Source organism: Brassica oleracea, chromosome C2 (assembly GCF_000695525.1).
Source record: "Brassica oleracea var. oleracea cultivar TO1000 chromosome C2, BOL, whole genome shotgun sequence".
Lineage (NCBI taxonomy): Eukaryota > Viridiplantae > Streptophyta > Magnoliopsida > Brassicales > Brassicaceae > Brassica > Brassica oleracea.
In genome coordinates, this window is record NC_027749.1 from 13,260,037 (window position 1) to 13,277,800 (window position 17,764).

General features: G+C 30.6%; 2 protein-coding genes across 4 annotated transcripts; one reads left to right on the plus strand and one right to left on the minus strand.

Moving 5' to 3' along the window:
* The first annotated feature begins 229 nt into the window (after positions 1-229).
* Positions 230-4,184, plus strand: LOC106327555 (MATE efflux family protein 5). The gene is made up of 8 exons (XM_013765721.1): positions 230-549; positions 1,420-1,964; positions 2,077-2,163; positions 2,298-2,354; positions 2,433-2,671; positions 2,761-2,879; positions 2,988-3,074; positions 3,162-4,184. Exons 1-8 carry the CDS (start codon positions 307-309, stop codon positions 3,243-3,245), a joined length of 1,461 nt encoding a protein of 486 aa, XP_013621175.1. The 5' UTR covers positions 230-306; the 3' UTR covers positions 3,246-4,184.
* Positions 3,710-5,672, minus strand: LOC106327556 (sec-independent protein translocase protein TATB, chloroplastic). Of its 3 annotated transcripts, none has more exons than XM_013765724.1 (6): positions 5,339-5,672; positions 5,132-5,256; positions 4,924-4,983; positions 4,676-4,841; positions 4,411-4,560; positions 3,710-4,345 (listed from the first exon to the last, which is right to left on the minus strand). In XM_013765724.1, exons 1-6 carry the CDS (start codon positions 5,526-5,528, stop codon positions 4,308-4,310), a joined length of 729 nt encoding a protein of 242 aa, XP_013621178.1. In that variant the 5' UTR covers positions 5,529-5,672; the 3' UTR covers positions 3,710-4,307. The 3 variants fall into 3 exon arrangements, with proteins under 3 accessions (XP_013621178.1, XP_013621177.1, XP_013621176.1); XM_013765723.1 differs by having other exon boundaries at positions 4,411-4,563; XM_013765722.1 differs by having other exon boundaries at positions 4,411-4,566; positions 5,339-5,671.
* Positions 5,673-17,764: the final 12,092 nt, after the last annotated feature.

Below are 17,764 nucleotides of genomic sequence, written 5' to 3' on the forward strand. Positions count from 1 at the left end.
TACATTTGTATCACTATGCTGCATGTCCTTCTCTTAATCGGATACTACAGTTAACACCTATACTTTTTTTTGAACACAACACCTATACATAATTAACTAATCACCACGCACCGCACGTGGAGAGTATTTATAAATATATCACTATTCTACCTGTCCTCTGTAACGCGATATTACAGTTGACCTATTTAATGTTAACAGTATAAAATTACTAATCCCCACACGTCGCACATGGACAACCCCTTAAAAACTAGGCAAGAAAGTTGTTACTCCGTCAATATCATTTGCTATTTCTCTGCATAAATAAAAATGAGGGGAAGAGGAGAGGATGTGTTGTCATGGCCTCTTCTCAAAGATCAAGAAAAGAAAAGTAGTGTGAAGGAAGAAGTGAAGAAGCAACTATGGCTATCGGGTCCACTAATGGGCGTGAGTCTTCTTCAGTATTGTCTACAAGTCATCTCCGTCATGTTCGTCGGCCATCTTGGCTCTCTTCCTCTCTCCACCGCCTCCTTAGCCACCTCTTTCGCATCTGTCACCGGTTTCAGCTTTCTCGTAAGTTTTCCTCACATTCACTCTCATATTGATTTCTTGCTAAATAATGTATCTTAATTTCTTAAAATCTTTACGTAGGAAATAAGGAATAAAGGTCGAAATTAGAACTTGATAAGGTAACTGGAGATATTGACTTCCAAAAAATATATAATATACTAGTATTCAGCTTTAATGGACTAATCAGGCCACGTTGGTTGAATATCAAACGCGTAGACATCTTTTCTGCCACTCAATTGAATTTAATAAATAACAAAATATATGTCATTTTATGGAAAAAAAGTGAAAACGCCAAGTAAACAAAATCTTCTTGAATGATTGCTCAGATCTGTTGTTTTTCTTTCTTTCTTTTCCTACCTAAACTCAATTGAATTTAATAAATAAGAACATATATGTCATTTTATGGAAATTTGAAAACGCCAACAAAATCTTCTTGAATTGGTCCACGCATCTCCAATCGCACACAAAAATTTCTTATATAGTGCACATTAAAATAAAATTTTATTATAGCGTTGAATTTGTTCCAATGGTTCACCCTATAATAGAGTTACTTAATGTTGTTTTCTATTATAGAGTAACTCTTTTACACAGAGTGGACTATTGAAACAAATTCAACTCCTATAATAGAGTTATTCTATTTTAACATGAAATATAGAATAAATTTATGTGTACCATTGAAGACGTTTAGATATGTTGTTTTTCTTTTTCTTTTCCTACCTAAACTTAAAACCCATCACTGTCAAAGTGAATGATGTCAACAGATCCAAATTTTGAATGTGCAAATTAGATAGAGTTAACAAATTGCGTTGACTGATTATTCGTAAAGCAAGAAAAGTATACTAAACTGACCTTTCTCCATTTACTCATGAACAGATGGGAACAGCAAGTGCGTTAGATACACTTTGTGGCCAGTCGTACGGAGCGAAGAAGTACGGAATGTTGGGGATACAAATGCAAAGAGCAATGTTTGTTCTTACACTACTATCTGTTCCTCTCTCCATCATCTGGTATAACACAGAGCACTTCCTCGTCTTCTTCGGGCAAGACAAATCCATTGCTTCACTCGCTGGCTCCTATGCAACATTCATGATCCCAAGCATCTTTGCCTACGGTCTACTTCAATGCTTAAACAGGTTTCTACAGGCACAGAACAATGTGTTTCCTGTGGTCCTCTGCTCTGGAATCACCACTTGTCTTCACATCCTCCTTTGTTGGGTCTTGGTTCTGAACTCAAGTTTAGGGTTTAAGGGAGCTGCTGTGGCTAACTCTATCTCGTATTGGCTGAATGCCCTTCTCCTGTTCTCCTACGTCAAGCTATCGTCTTCTTGCTCACTGACTTGGACCGGTTTTTCTAAGGAGGCTCTACGAGACATCATCCCTTTTACGAGACTAGCGATTCCTTCTGCACTTATGGTCTGGTAAGTAAGAAAAAAAGAAAAGAGAGAGACTTTTAAATGACTCAATTACACAGGGGATCTCTTAACTAGCAATTCTTATTTATTTTTCTTATATAATGTTGTTTGAGTGCAGCTTGGAGATGTGGTCCTATGAGCTTGTTGTTCTCTTATCTGGTCTTCTTCCAAACCCAGTTATTGAAACTTCTGTTCTCTCAATCTGGTAAGAACAAAGTATATAATACAATATTCTTTTTTTTTTGGACAAAACAATACAATATTCTTATCTTCCGGATTTAAGAGTATTTAACTAAATTTTGGCGTGACAAAATTGAGTAATAATATATTCATGTGCAGCGTTAATACATCAGGAATAGTTTGGATGATCCCGTTTGGTCTTAGTGGCGCTGCAAGGTACACATATATAAACTAAATCATGTAAACATCAAACTTATTACACAAAACATTGAATTTCCTTTAAAATCCTTGCAGCACCAGGGTATCAAATGAGCTAGGAGCAGGAAATCCAAGAGTGGCTAAGCTTGCAGTGCATGTGGTCATTTGCTTAGCAGTTGTAGAAAGTATAGTGATTGGATTGATTTTGATATTGGTAAGGAATCTATGGGGAATGGCTTACAGTAGTGAACCAGAAGTAGTCACTTACATAGCCTCGATGATGCCGATTCTCGCCTTAGGCAATTTCATAGACAGTATTCAATGTGTTCTCTCAGGTTCATTTTTCCCCTTTGCTTGCAATCACTGGCACGTGGTTAACTCTGGTTATCACTATTTATTTTGTTGATATTTTAATGGTTGATAGGGGTCGCCAGAGGATGTGGGTTGCAGAAGATAGGAGCATTGGTGAATCTTGGATCATATTATTTGTTTGGATTACCTTCCGGCTTGTTACTTGGTTTTCACTTTCACTTTCGTGGTCGGGTAAATTAATATTAAATAAACTCATATTTCAGATTTCGTTTCTCCAAATTAACCGATTAATTTTAACTCTAAACAAATAAAAATGTACTAATCATATTTGACTTGAAGGGGCTTTGGCTTGGAATCATATTCGCAATGGTTGTTCAAGTTATATGTCTTTCACTCGTCACCATCTTTACAAATTGGGATGAAGAGGTAAGAAAAAAAAAACGTTGTTGTTCCCTTTTTAGTGTTTGCATCCATATAATTAATATTTGATAATTTTTTAAATTTAATGGATAGGCCGAGAAAGCTACAAAAAGAGTTCAGTCTTCTTCAGATGTGAAGGATGCTTCAACCGATAACGACTCAACTGTTGTCTTCTAAGAAACCTTATAACTATGGAGATCACTAATTATACATTTTGATTAATTTAAATAAAAGAATAAATGCTTTCTTCGAATATATAACAAGTCCATGTTTGTCACTTATATATTCAAAATTTTAAGCTTTTGATTTTAGAAAATGAAAATCCTTATAACTTGGATCTATACTAATTTTCATGTTATTGTATTATTATGTTAGATTTAAATATTAGGTTTACATAGACTTCCAAAGTTTTCATTTCATCAGAACTTTTAGTGAGCGAAAGTGCAATTGCTTTTCTATCTGGTACTTTTCGGAACTAACCTAGACAACGGGCTACGGCTCATTGCTCAAGTCTTTCTATTAGATGCTTAGGGCATTTAAGGTTGTGCTTTGATCACATCAAGATACTAAGATGTTTAAGTCTTAGATGCTCAAGTCTTTTCTATTAGATGTTTAGGGCAATTAAATTAACTCCATAGGAATAACTATCTAAATCTACACTACTCTTCAGTAAACACACAAGAAAATTGAAAATTGTATCCATCTGAATCTACCTTTTTGGCACATATACGAACCAACTTCTAAAGATTATCTAGAGAAGAAACAAAAACTCTCAGATGCTTGTACTGGAGCTGCACAAGGAAATATTCGTAATTGAACTAAGGAAATTTTCTGTGTAAAGCCTGAAACATTTTCTAGGCTGTGTGGCCTGCTCTCTGGTCAGCATATAACTTGGATATTGGTGAGACAAACAAGGACTCGAAACGAGTGCATAGGTTGTAACACTTCTGCGTGAAGAAGCCAAGATCAACTACGTAAAACAATCCCATCCCTGGTTAAGAAAGTCTCGGCAATGCTGGTGGAAACAAAAATATTTCTCATCTCCGTGCCTCTACGAGTCTGCGTCATTTATCATTAAGAAGGCAACTAATGGAACATAAACACAGAAATGAGTCATTTTCTGAATCCATATTAAAGATTGCACATAATATTTTGTGAAAATGTCCTGAGAGCTAATAGCTTTATCTCTTTTGGCAGATCAAAAAATAAATCCCTCCCGAAGTCAGTTTTTGGTGTTTTTCAATCTTGTCTTGGAGGGGATGTTGCCGTTGATGTACCTGCAACAAACCGATTTAAATTTAAGAGATGAGAAAGTTCTTGATTTGCTGTTCATTCACTTTACCTTTGGGTTGGCTTTCTTCGGTAGATGTTTGTAGCTTTTCTTGAGTCTGAGTTTGATCGCCTGCTTCACCTGGAGACAAAGCTTTGAGCTGCTCTTCTGTAATCTTGAGGTAATCCTCGGTTGTGTAAGCTTTTGGTGATTGAGCATCATCTGCTTCTTATTTTCAAGGAAAATCACCTTCATATTAGCCCATGCATGGAACAGCTCGTGTCTAGACAAATGAAACTACTTATTTAACATCTCAAAGTAGACATAGACCACTCACTGGGGTCACTTGCAGTCACAGGATCTTCAGTGCTAGGAACTGGTGTTGGTGGTGGAGGAGGAGTAGTACCAGTGTTCATTCTGTTCTGGTTGTATACATTTGGTGTTGAGATTTCATCGAGGCCAATCTCACGCTCAAGGGTGCTTTTGAAATCTCTTGAAACATCCTATAGAAAAAGTCAATGTAAGCAAATCAAAAAAATAAAAACTCATTTTTCATTTCCTAAGAGCTTTGAGATCAAAACAAACCTGTAGCTCTCTAATCGTGGGCTGAAATGTACGCAGTGTTTTCCCAAGAGTTCGAGCTACCTGCACGGACCATAGCGATACAAACTCGATTAAGACAAAAGCTCATCCATATCGAACTTAAACAGTACCAATTCAATAAGTTGCTTAAACCCTAAAGAAGCTAAGAACCAAAATAATCGTCTAGAAATCTACACAAGACACTACTAACCTCTGCGAGGCCTTTAGGACCAAAGACTAGCAAAGCTACAACACCAATAACCAAAGCCTCAGGTGCTCCAACTCCAAACAGAGACGCACGAATCACCATACCCTTACTACATCTTCTCTTCTTCTCTGCACAACAAATTACACAAACTGAACATATTTTCACAAAAAAAAGGAATCAACTTTGTGGTGATATAGAGAAATTAGAGACCTGGGTTTGAAGATTTCGGCGAGATTGAGATGCCCATGTGCTTTAGACCAATGTAAGGAGAGAAACGAGAAGAACCCAGGAGAGAAAAACATGAAGAGAGATAAGGTTTCGAAGTTTTGTAAGAAGGGGGAAGGTGAGACTTTGTAATCGTTGGTGAAGAAGATGCTATAATCTGAAAGGCCATGGCCATGGGCAGCTTCAAAATTTTATTACAGTTGTTGTCTGTGTAGCTTCGAAGAATCTTAAGACACAACTCGCTCCCTCACCTTCATCAGGACCAATCCATGTCCATTAGCTAGAAAAACTAAATAAAATGGATAAAATGGAAATCTTAATTATCCTATGTGGAATATTTGAATGAGAAAGTAGCAAACACACAAGTTTTGTATTTCTAATCTTTTTCTTTTGCAAGGAAATGGGCCGTAAAGACAGACGGATAATAAGTTATTCACAGGCCTAGGTTCGTTTAGCCGGGCTTTAGCTGATTTCCCACTAACATTTCCAATTAAAGTTTTGATTATAAAACTAAAACTCTATATAAATTAATAGTATCAATAATTTATTAATTTATAAATTATAAATTATTTAAAAAAATTATATTTTTATTTAAAAAATAAAAATATATTTAGTTTACGATATTACATATTGATTAATAAATTTTAGATTTGAATTTCATCTATTTTATTAGATTATTTGAAACATTGAAATGAAAACTAATATTAGAAATGAAATTCATTTTATAGAAAAATAAAAAAATAAAAAATTTGTTTTACGTTCATTTAAGGTTATAAAACTTATATATAAGATAGTCATAAATTTATGATTTTAATATGATCTTATATTTTTCTGAAGAGTCTTAAAATACTTTTGTTTTGCTAAATTTTGTCATATTTTGAAAAGTTCAAACCTGAGACAAGAGAAATTTATTAATTTCCTGATTCACTAATTTATCAAATATTAACTTATATAATTTAATACATATTTTAGAATTACAAAACTCTGACCATAAGAAATAGATTTGTATAATTCCTTATCTATGATTAAGCTTGGTCTTAGACTGCTATCTGCAACTTCTCTTCTTTTCTTCAGTATTCAATTTATACTAGGTAATTCTCCCGTTTTATACTAGGTAAATCTCTCGTGTTCATGCACTGAGATAAACATTTACAAAATAAGTATTTTATTCTGTTTGTTTATAAATTTTTAGGTAATTTTATAATTAGTATGTATAAAAATGGTATTAAGTATCTTTATGTTTCTATCTTAATTAGATATTGTAATTTGATTTGTGCATCCGCATGGGTTTTGTTTTCACTTATATACATGTTAATATGATATGTAAACCGGGCGTTTTCTATATATGTTCTAAATAACTTTGGAAGATTTAAAATATGTATGTCGTTGAGGGTGTGTGGCCTGAATCAAAAAGCTTCAGCGATGAAGAATATGGAGGTGTTCCGGTTAGGTGGAAAGGCAGTTGCCACCGTGAGGTTCCTTGCAACAGGTTCACATCTTCTCTCTTACTGTTACATCCTTAGTCTGTTTATATTTCTTGTTTTGCTACTATAGTCTATATCATAAAAAAAATTATTAAGAAGTTCATTGGAGCAAAATATTTCAACAAAGGTTACTTAACGTACACATAATTTATGTTTTTGAGGGTATAGCTCTAGATCACAGTGGTTCCTCCTTTGATCCAAAAACGTTCATATTTTTACTTTTATATTTTATATTTTTTAGGCAAAGAAAAATTGCAATTTTTTTTTGTTAGCTAAATATTAGGTAACATGATGTAACTAATACAATTTTTAAGGAAACTGATATTTATTATGTTGTTTGTAAGTTCATTTATTAAAATTAATAATGGTTAAGAGTAGAAATATGAGTGGCATTAGAAGTAATTAAAAGGATGTTTTACGGGTTAGTTCGTATTTGTACTTCATTTTTAATAGTATATATATACTAGATCTTGATCCGCGCAACCGCGTAGATGTTTGTTTTCATTTTTATATACATAGAAATTTTATTTCTATATTGTTAATGGTAAATATTCTTAACATTAACCATATTTTTAAACATTTATGACTTTTTCGAACAAAATAATGTTATAGTCAACAACATGTCTGGTCTTCTTCTTCTACCATTTTTGAGAATAACTTCATGTTTTGTTAAATCATATATTTGTTTTCTCTTACTCCATAAAACTTTGTAGTATATATTTTAAATTATTTTTCACAAACACAAACATATATCACAAAAATAAAGTTGCATCTTCTATTTATAATTTAGATCAAAAACTAAACTATGCAGTTATAACAAAAAAAATTAAAATTAAAATTTTAAGAAAATATTCAGATATAAATTTCACTTATCTTAATTAAAATAGTATAGGTGTGGATCATAATTATTTCTAATTCCAAAATTTTAGCACCCCTTAAAAGCAAATAAAAATAAGTTTTATAAATTCACAAAATATATAAAAACATTTGGAATTATAATTTCTATTAAAATAATTTTGTTAAATAAAAATAGTGCAAAATAATGACATATTGTAAAAGAAAAATAAAATAAAATCTACAACTTATTTGTAACCCATCATGTTTTACAGTTTCAAATTAGTTGGCTAACAATACCCTAAACCGTAAATATCATTTATATGCTTTTAAGAACTTGTATATAAAAGAAGACATGATTACATATCAATTTGAGAACTTATCAAATCACTAATGTAGAATAATCTAATTGATTTTTTTTTAAAACCCAAATCTAAATCATTGCACATGAATGTATTACAAATGGGTAGCATGGGTTTTGTGAAGATGTGCATGTCCAAATTCTATCGATGGTACAAATTTATCAAGATATAATCACTCTTGGGTTTCTTCTTTTATCTACTAAAGATATAAAGTAAAACAATTTAAAAATATATGGTATTTTGGATAATTATTTAAGCAAATACGATTGCAGTGGCAAAGTAGTAATAACTATTTGCAACTACTTTCTAACTTTTATTTGTTTTGCTGTCACAAATTAGTAGCTAAAGAAACTCTAAACTCTAAATGTTATTCCTTTTGATTTTAAAACTTATATGCAAGAAGACATGATTGTATATGATTGTATATTAAATAAAAATAACTTGAATCATTAGTGTAAGACAATCAAACTGAATAAATTTAAGCCAAATCAAAATTACTATACATGAATACATGAATGTAATACAAATGGATGATACATGTTTGTGAATATTTGTGAATGTTTAAAATTTATTAGTAACTCAAATTTATAAAAAGATATACTCATATTTGGGTTTCTTACATTATTCTCTAATGATATATAGTAAACCAAGTCCGGACGAGGTAGTCCAAGTGGCAGGACGGCCTGTGGTGGCAACCACCATCCGGGTTCGATTCTCTCCCCATGCGGAAACTACCCTACTTCTTCTGGACACCAAAGCGGTACTGGATTCGATCCAGTCCAGGTAAAGCCTTCCCGGGTGAAGTGGACCGCTGCCTGACCGGGCCCAGGAGAATGACCCGCGAAGCGGAGAACTCCTGGATTATCAAAAAAAAAATTATATAGTAAACCAAATGTGAAATAATGTATTTTAGACAATTATTAAAATAAATATGACAGTAGTGGCAAAATAGTAATAAAAGTTGCTACTACTTTATGACTAAATTACTTTTTAGAAGTTGCAAATAAGACACAAAATAATTGTACTTATATATATGTAGCAAACATAACAACTATATTTTTACTATATTCTGACATGAGAATTATTTTTACATGTGAAAATAAGTCATAGCCATTAAACTACACATCACTTGAAATTGTTTCCACACAGCTCAGTGAAAATTTGCCACAAATTAGTGATTCTACCGAGTTTTTAGTAGCAAAACGCTTACAATCTCAGTACATACAAACTTTGTGTGATATGTTTTTCCATACCAATGATTAGCTACTAAATTGTTACTCTTTTTAGTACAGTCAAAAAGTGTCACAAATTTGTCACTCCTGGTAGTCAGAAGTCGCAAAATAGTCACAAATTTAGTACACATACTAATAAAAAATGATATACTTTTGATTAGAGTCACAAGCATATAACAAAAATGTAGCTACTATTTTGCAACTACGATATTTAAATTATATAAGTGACTGATTTATAGCTATTCATTTAAGACTATAGATTTTAGTTACACAAATGTTGCTCTTTTTATTACTAATTGTGACTACATAATTTAGTTGCAAGAGAGTTACTACATGTTTTATTCGCAAAATTGCAACCAATGTGCAACTCATTACACATAGTTGCATATTAATTGCAAATCGGTTAGAAGTTACTATCACATCTTTGCAACTACCAACCATAGTTCCAATTGTAGTCACAATATCAATGTTTTCTTGTAGTGACTCCTTTAATTTAGGTCATCCAAAGACAAATTTCCTTCAAAAGCTCGAACTATCTGCAAATGACCCCAAGTCACAAAGTTAAATTCTGCAAAAAAGGTTTCATATATTAAAAAAAACAGTATCTGGCTCATTTTTGGGCGGTGTTTCGCTGAAGTACGGACACTAGCAGCAGCACAAGAAACCATTCTCATCATTTCGTTGGCATCCAAGCTATCCGCTAACCGCGGGTCAACAAGACCATCAAAGTTGCCATCCTTTAGAGATTGTACAATCAGAGGCTTTGCCTAGAATTTGGTGAACTTTAGAAACTTATTCAAAAACTGAGGAATTGAGTGTTTAAGGAAAACAAGAGATAACTAACCCAATCAACTAAAACATCATCATCATCAGCAGAAGACCGCTATCTAACCAGAGGCTTGCGTCCGGTTATCAACTCGAGCAGCACCACTCTGAAGGACAACACGTCTGCCTTTTCACTGAGTTGTCCAAAAGTAGCATAATCAGGAGTCAAGTACCTGTAACAAAAAAAAATCACGAGTCAATAGATGTTTATGGTTTCTCGCATAGTTAAATTTAGTAAGAGCACATACCCGAATGTTCCCATAATACGAGTTGAAATATGGGAATCAGAGTCCAAAGTAGACCGAGTGAGCCCATAATCTGCTACCTTTGCCTCATAGCTATCGCCAATGAGAATATTTGCAGCCTTTATATCGCGATGTATTATCTTAGGCTTACATGAACCAAACGGAACAATAAATCTTTGACAGCTACAGACAAATACTTGGACCTAAAGACAAGCAACATTACTTACAATCTTCATGCAAGTATGACAATCATTTGTTATTACTAAATATTTAGCAAAAAATATGTAAAAAATTAGTAAAAGATTAGCAAAACATTAATAAAAAAACATAATAATAATGAGAAAAATAAGAAGTGGCCGAAGAAGATGCATAATATGTGTTGATGAAGTTAATGTGATAATTACATATATAATTCCACAAGTATTTGTTATTACTAAATATTCATCAGTTATTTTTACAACAATTATAGAAACTTTACGACTAATTTTCAAACTATTTGAAGTTAAAAGTAATATATTTAATGTTTCTAAAATTAAAATATTAGTTAAGTCATCTTTTCTACTCTTAAAAAATAAAACTAAATTTAATCAATTTTACATTAGTCTATATGTTTGTTTTAAATGTTTTTACAATCAAAATAAACTAATACTTTATTTTTGTCAGTTTTGTAATGGTCTAAATTATTTTACATATGTTTGACTAAACAACTCACTGGATGATGCAATAATAAAGCATCAACTATATTTGATGTTTCACCCTTATATATAAATTATAATATTTTCAAACTAGTTGAAGTTAAAAGTTATATTTTTAATGTTTCAAATTTGTAACAGACCAATTGAAACAAATGCTCAAATATGAAATCCTGAAAAAAACGTGGAAGAGGTTTTGAACAGGCGCGTGTTTGTTAACCTTGGATATATTTTTTTTAACATAATTTTAACCTTGGATATTTCGTATTTATGTCTTGTTTATTGAGTATACTGACATCATTTTTTTTTGCCATTCTATTATTTATGTCTTGTTTATTGAGTATACTGACATTATTTATTTGGTAAGTCTTTGTGTTTATTTCATAAATAATGGCTAGCTCACTCCAACATTATGTCTGGTTTCCTAGATTCCTGATTTTTTTTTACTTTTATTATTATATTGTTATTAGAAGTATATTAATGCTGTTACTAAACATTTGTATGTTGTTGATTTATAATTTTGAGAATAACTAAATAGTGTAATTTATTTTTTAGATATCTATATTATTAAAACTGAAGTACATTTTGGTATTGTTTGGAAACATGAATAAAAATTAAAACAAGAACTGTTTGGAAACATAAATAACAGATTAACTACTTTTTTTTTAATTTACATATTTAGCCATTACATTTACAATAATTAAATACTTCCTTTTTGTATTTTTTTTATTTACAGATTCTGCCACTGTATTTAAAATCAATTTATAATTGATTAATTATAATAGTTGTTGTTTCTTTATGGTGAAAATAAAAACACAAACTGAAATATATAGTATATAACTATATATTATATCAAATACTTTTTAAACCCTATTTAATTTAGTCAATATAAAAATTTCGAGAGTTCAATTTTCAAGAAAAAAAATATATCATAAAATTAATAATAATTCTTAGAAAACTAATGCAAAAATTTAAAATTTTAGTATGTAGTTTCATTTTAAAATAAATTAACAAATAAACAACAGATTAATATATGAATAGTACAATTACATCAAATTGTATTAAATTATAAAATTTTTAATATAATATTATGCACAAATAATAAGAATTATTATCAAACATCTATATCATAAAATAATATATTTTACCCTATATGTGAATTACAAAACATAAAAAACATAAATGAGATATTTTTATAAAACCAGCGGTATATGAATTTACGTTGAACATAAGTTAAATCAACCACCCGCGCGGGGGTGCGGGTCAAGTTCTAGTGTTATATTAAGTCTTGATGTCGATAGATATTTTTCCTGATTAAGTTTATTTTATATACTGCATTATTCTTTTATTATTTGGAATTACCATTTTCATTATAAAATGAAATTGTTGGTCAAGTTTTTTCCTTATATTAGTACAGATTGTATTATTACCTTTTCAATGTTATTTGCGAAGAGTAAAATATGATGAAAACTTTTTAAAATGAATAGATCCTAAAATTAAATGTTCTATAAAATTATATTAATTATGAGATGATACATATTGTGTAATACTTATTAATTTGGTTTATTAATAAATTTTCAGGCTTGCAGCCATTTATGTGACTGGAAAGATTTATCACAAATATACAAACTTTATCCTGACATACAATTTAGGATTTTTAGCCAATATACTTAATTTTACTATATAATAGATTTTTTTTTAGTATAGTGAATAATATAAATATTAGCTATTTAATATATATATGTTAACTACTACTTGATGAGGCTTTTTTTCAAACCTTTATATATATATGTTAACTACTACTTGATGAGGCTTTTTTTCAAACCTTTATATATATATGTTAACTACTACTTGATGAGGCTTTTTTTCAAACCTTTATATATATATGTTAACTACTACTTGATGAGGCTTTTTTTCAAACCTTTCTTAATCTTTGTATTCCTGTTATGCAATGTCCATTTCAAACAAATCCAACATTTTGGATCAGGCATACTCAATGTTTTTCATATCTGTTTAAATTACATAGAAGTCAATATTGTTGTTGTTGCAATAAGCAATAACTCTGTTTTTTTTTCTTTTTGCAATTAAGTTTGAATTTTTTTTGTCTGTTTTGTTTATGCACCTATCCATACAACTTGTTATATCTATTAGAGATATACTTACCGCAGATTTGTAGTAGAGCTTTAAGAAATTATGTGTAGAGAGACTTAGTAATTAAAAATGATGTTCAGAGTATGCAATGGGAAGTCTTAGAAGCCATTCTTTGGAATTGGATTCATTACATGTGAATATATGCACAAACACATCTTAAAAAATCAATAATACCTTGATAGATATACAAATGCAGAGCACTACTTGCTTCAAAATCCAGTTCTAGTCCAGAGAATTTAATCATAATCTTACTAAGTTTCTACCGTATTTTAAAATAAATTTAAAGAATGTTCCCACAAATTTTGTATTTAAAATTTTCAAAAATATTTACACATTTTAGGAGCAAAACGTAATAATGTGGAGTGACATTACAGCCTTAATTATGTATATCAGTGTTTTGTAATCATGAACTATTGTTCTCTTGCAAAAACCAAATGGCACAAGCATGATATGTGAACTATATAACACATATACATATACATTGATGTGTATTTTTCCAGACCATGCATCCAGGGAAGAACCCGTTGATGTTGTTTCACAGTTGCTTGTATTTGTCACACCAAGATTGTAGTGACTGTTCCATAAAAACAAACAAAAGTGAATTATAAATCTAGCTGATCATAGAAGGTCAATTCATTGGGTCCTCAATGTTTTCATGTGATGAACACCTGATCTTCAATGCTATGTTTCCTTGTAAAGGCCTGACGAAACCTGCTGCTTGACTCGTAAGGTTTGCTTGATAAGAGCTCAAGCCTTCGTCACACTCTTGCTTCGCCTCTCATCCTTCCTCTTCCTCTTTGACTCGCCCCTCAAGGTCTTGAATCGCCTCTCGAGGTCTTGCATCGCCCCTTGAGGCTCTTGCTTTGCCTTTCAAGCCTTCCTTCGCCTCTCAAGGCTCTTGCTTCGCCTCTCAAGGCTTGCATCGCCTCTAAGGCTCTTGCTTCGCCTCTCAAGGCTCTTGCATCGCCTCTCAAGGCTCTTGCTTCGCCTCTCAAGGCTTGCATCGCCTCTAAGGCTCTTGCTTCGCCTCTCAAGGCTCTTGCATCGCCTCTCAAGGCTCTTGCTTCGCCTCTCAAGGCTTGCATCGCCTCTAAGGCTCTTGCTTCGCCTCTCAAGGCTCTTGCTTCGCCTCTCAAGGCTTGCATCGCCTCTCAAGGCTCTTGCTTCAGATCTTAAGCTCTCGCATCACCCGTCAAGCTTCTTTGTGATCTTACTTTGCTTTTAAAGTTTACTGCTTCGCCTCTCAAAGCTTTCTTTGCTTCGCCTCTCAAGGCTTGCATCGCTTCTCAGATCTTGCTTCGCCTCTCAAGGCCCTTGCATCACCCATCAAGCTTCTTTGCGCTCTTGCTTCGCCTTGGGAGGCTCTTGCATCGCCCGTCAAGCTTCTTCGTGCTCTTGCATCGCCTCTCAAGCTTCTGGTTGTCATATCAATTGTACTTCATGTTCTAGATTGGATTTTGTTCGAAATATCTTTTGTTTCGTCGTAATCAGAGTTTTCGTTGAGATTTTACGAGAAAAATAAGCAAAACATTGTTTTCTCGTGATAATTTAAGTCAAACGTCTAGCCGAGGATGGTTAACATAACACCATTGTGCTTTTGACAAAATAAATTGATTTTAATAATTTCATTGACCAAGACGTAAAAACCGTATATCGGAAAAACCGAAAATCCCTCTGATTAAAGTTGTAAAAACGTTTAAGTCGTAAAACAGACTACACGATGAAAGCCCTCTTACAATTCGAAATGAAAGTTGACCCAGATTGCATTGTTGTTTACTTGGCTTTTTAAAGCTTTATGTAGTTAGAACGAAAGAATTCACTCACAGCTCTTGCGGCCGTAGCTTTTACAACTTGTTGTAACAATCGCAATGTTCATATGCAGATTCGAAATAATAGCATCTTTCTCTTTGCTCGCAAAATTGTATTGTTTTACTTCCTTTTTCATTCAAAATTTGATCGCTTATCGTTTGGTTTTGCAGAGAATGGAACCTCAAAGAAAGCGTAAAATTTATGTTTTTCTTTCCATTAACTAAACTCAACTGTGTGAATTTCTGTTCCCACGTGTTGTAGAAATTGTAAAAAAGTTTTTGGTTGCGTAAAATAATATTCATTTTTAAAGAAAGATGAGATTATGATGCTGTTGTTAAAGAGGAACTTCACATGTGACATGTAAAAACCACAAATGTACGCACATATGATCGTTCATGGTGCTTCTATTGGCCGTGAATGTTCCAGAGTCATGACTGTAATATTTTTGGATGTCCACCAAACAATCATGATTTTTAAGTTATAAGGAAGTTCTCAATATTGGTTTCCTCTTAACATCATTCGATTTTGTGACCTGTAAACTATACTTACAATGCTAGGTTAAGACTTGTGCCTTGCGTGGGACATACATTATATATACTATATTTATGTGTTATATGTTCTTTTACATATTTATAAAATAATAAATATATATTAAATAATTAAAAAATCAATAACTATTACATATATAATTAAATTGATGTGACCACATAAATAAATTTCATTAATCCAAATATTCACTTTTTCAATTTTATATGATATATAATTAAATTTAAATGACATTAACATATATATATATATATATATATTAACATATATATATATATATATATATTAATGTCATTTAAATTTAATTATATACCATATAAAATAGAAAAAGTGAATATTTGGATTAATGAATATTTTGTTATAAAAATATACAAATAAAAAAACATATGTTTTTTACTCATATGTTTTTTTATGAGTAAAAAAACATATATATATTAAACGAAGCTTTCTACTCATATGTTTTTTTATTTGTATATTTTTATAACAAAAACTTTAAATCACAGATAACAAAATTTTCATTGTGTGATTAATAGTTTTAGTAATATATAAATTATTAAAAAATTCAAAGCTAAGTTTAAAATTTAAATATTAAGTTGTCAATATTTGTTCAATAGCTTTTACCAAAAATATTTCTTCAAAGTAAATTTCAAAATTAAAATATTTATATATTTTATATGATATATAGGTTAATTTTAATATATATATATATATATATATATATATAATATCTTTTACACTTATCATAACAAAAAAAATTGTAATTATTTGTATTTTATCATAACAAAAAAATTAAATCATTGATCACAAAAATTTGAATGTGAGACTTTTAACAGTTTTAGTAATTTATAGTCGTTTAGAAAAAATCAAATATAACATACACAGAAAAATCTAAATTTTTATTATACGGTTAATGTAATTGTTTAATTTATTTTATTAATTTGAAATTAAACAAATATGATAAAGAATACACTAATTTTTATCAAATCTTTATTATCAAAATCATTAATTTTCATATATACTATAGCCACAATAAACAATTCCGTAATTTTTATTTAAGGAAAGAATGAAAAACATTAATAATAAATTTATTGTTAATTTAATAAAAAACTTATTATTTATTTAGATGGACCAACCTAATTCTCTAAGGATTCTAAGACTAATTGTGGTGATGACACATGATTACCTAAAATGTTGTAATCCTTCTCTTTTAATAGATAGAGGATCTTTCTAGTTAAACTAGTGACACTTGGTAAACAAATAGATAGAGGATCTTTCTAGTTAAACTAGTGACACTTGGTAAACAAATAGATAGAGGATCTTTCTAGTTAAACTAGTGACACTTGGTAAACAAATAGATAGAGGATCTTTCTAGTTAAACTAGTGACACTTGGTAAACAAATGTGTTTTCATTTCCAGTGTTTGCATTTGTTTCCCCCATTAATTTAGTTGTACCCTAACAACAGCTGGAGTGATTTTTAATGTTTGTCTCTTCAGTACAATTTATCTATGGATTAGTAAAAATAATGGAAACATAGAGTTGTTGACTAAAATTTTTAGATTTTGTCTTTGTTAGTTGTTTTTTTCTAACAAATGGAATAAATATTTTAACAAAAAATAGTAACAAATAAGGGGCCCAACAAATAAATACATAATCTTCTTGAAAAATTTATTGTCTTGGTGGAAAACATTTGTATTCAAATTATGTTATTTAATCTGTTTCGTTTTTCCAGTATTATTGTTGTTTAAGGATATACTTTCTAAAATAATGCCATTATATTAATTTTATAGGAATTCCAACGTTTTCCAAGTAATAAAAAGTAAGTATTTAGTAGTATACAATTATAAAAATCAACTTGTTTATCTAAGGATAATGGAGGCATATATAGCTATAAGCAGAACCGTGCGAGCATTTATGGTTGCCCTAAACGAATCATAAAAATCTCAACAACAAAAAATAAAAATAAATATTTTAATAGAGAAGAACATATAAATAATTAAACTAATAAAAAAATTGTAATTATACAACAAGATTTTTTATATTTATTAAAAATATTAATCAAGTATTCATCATTAAATATTCTAGTTAATTTTAAGATAAAATAATTAAATTACTCAATGTTTTATGCCATAATCAAATAAAGATAAAATTTGACTAACTTTAGCTTTAATATTTCAAAAATGCATTCAGACCTATAATCACTAATATCTAATTATTTTAGTTATTTAACAGT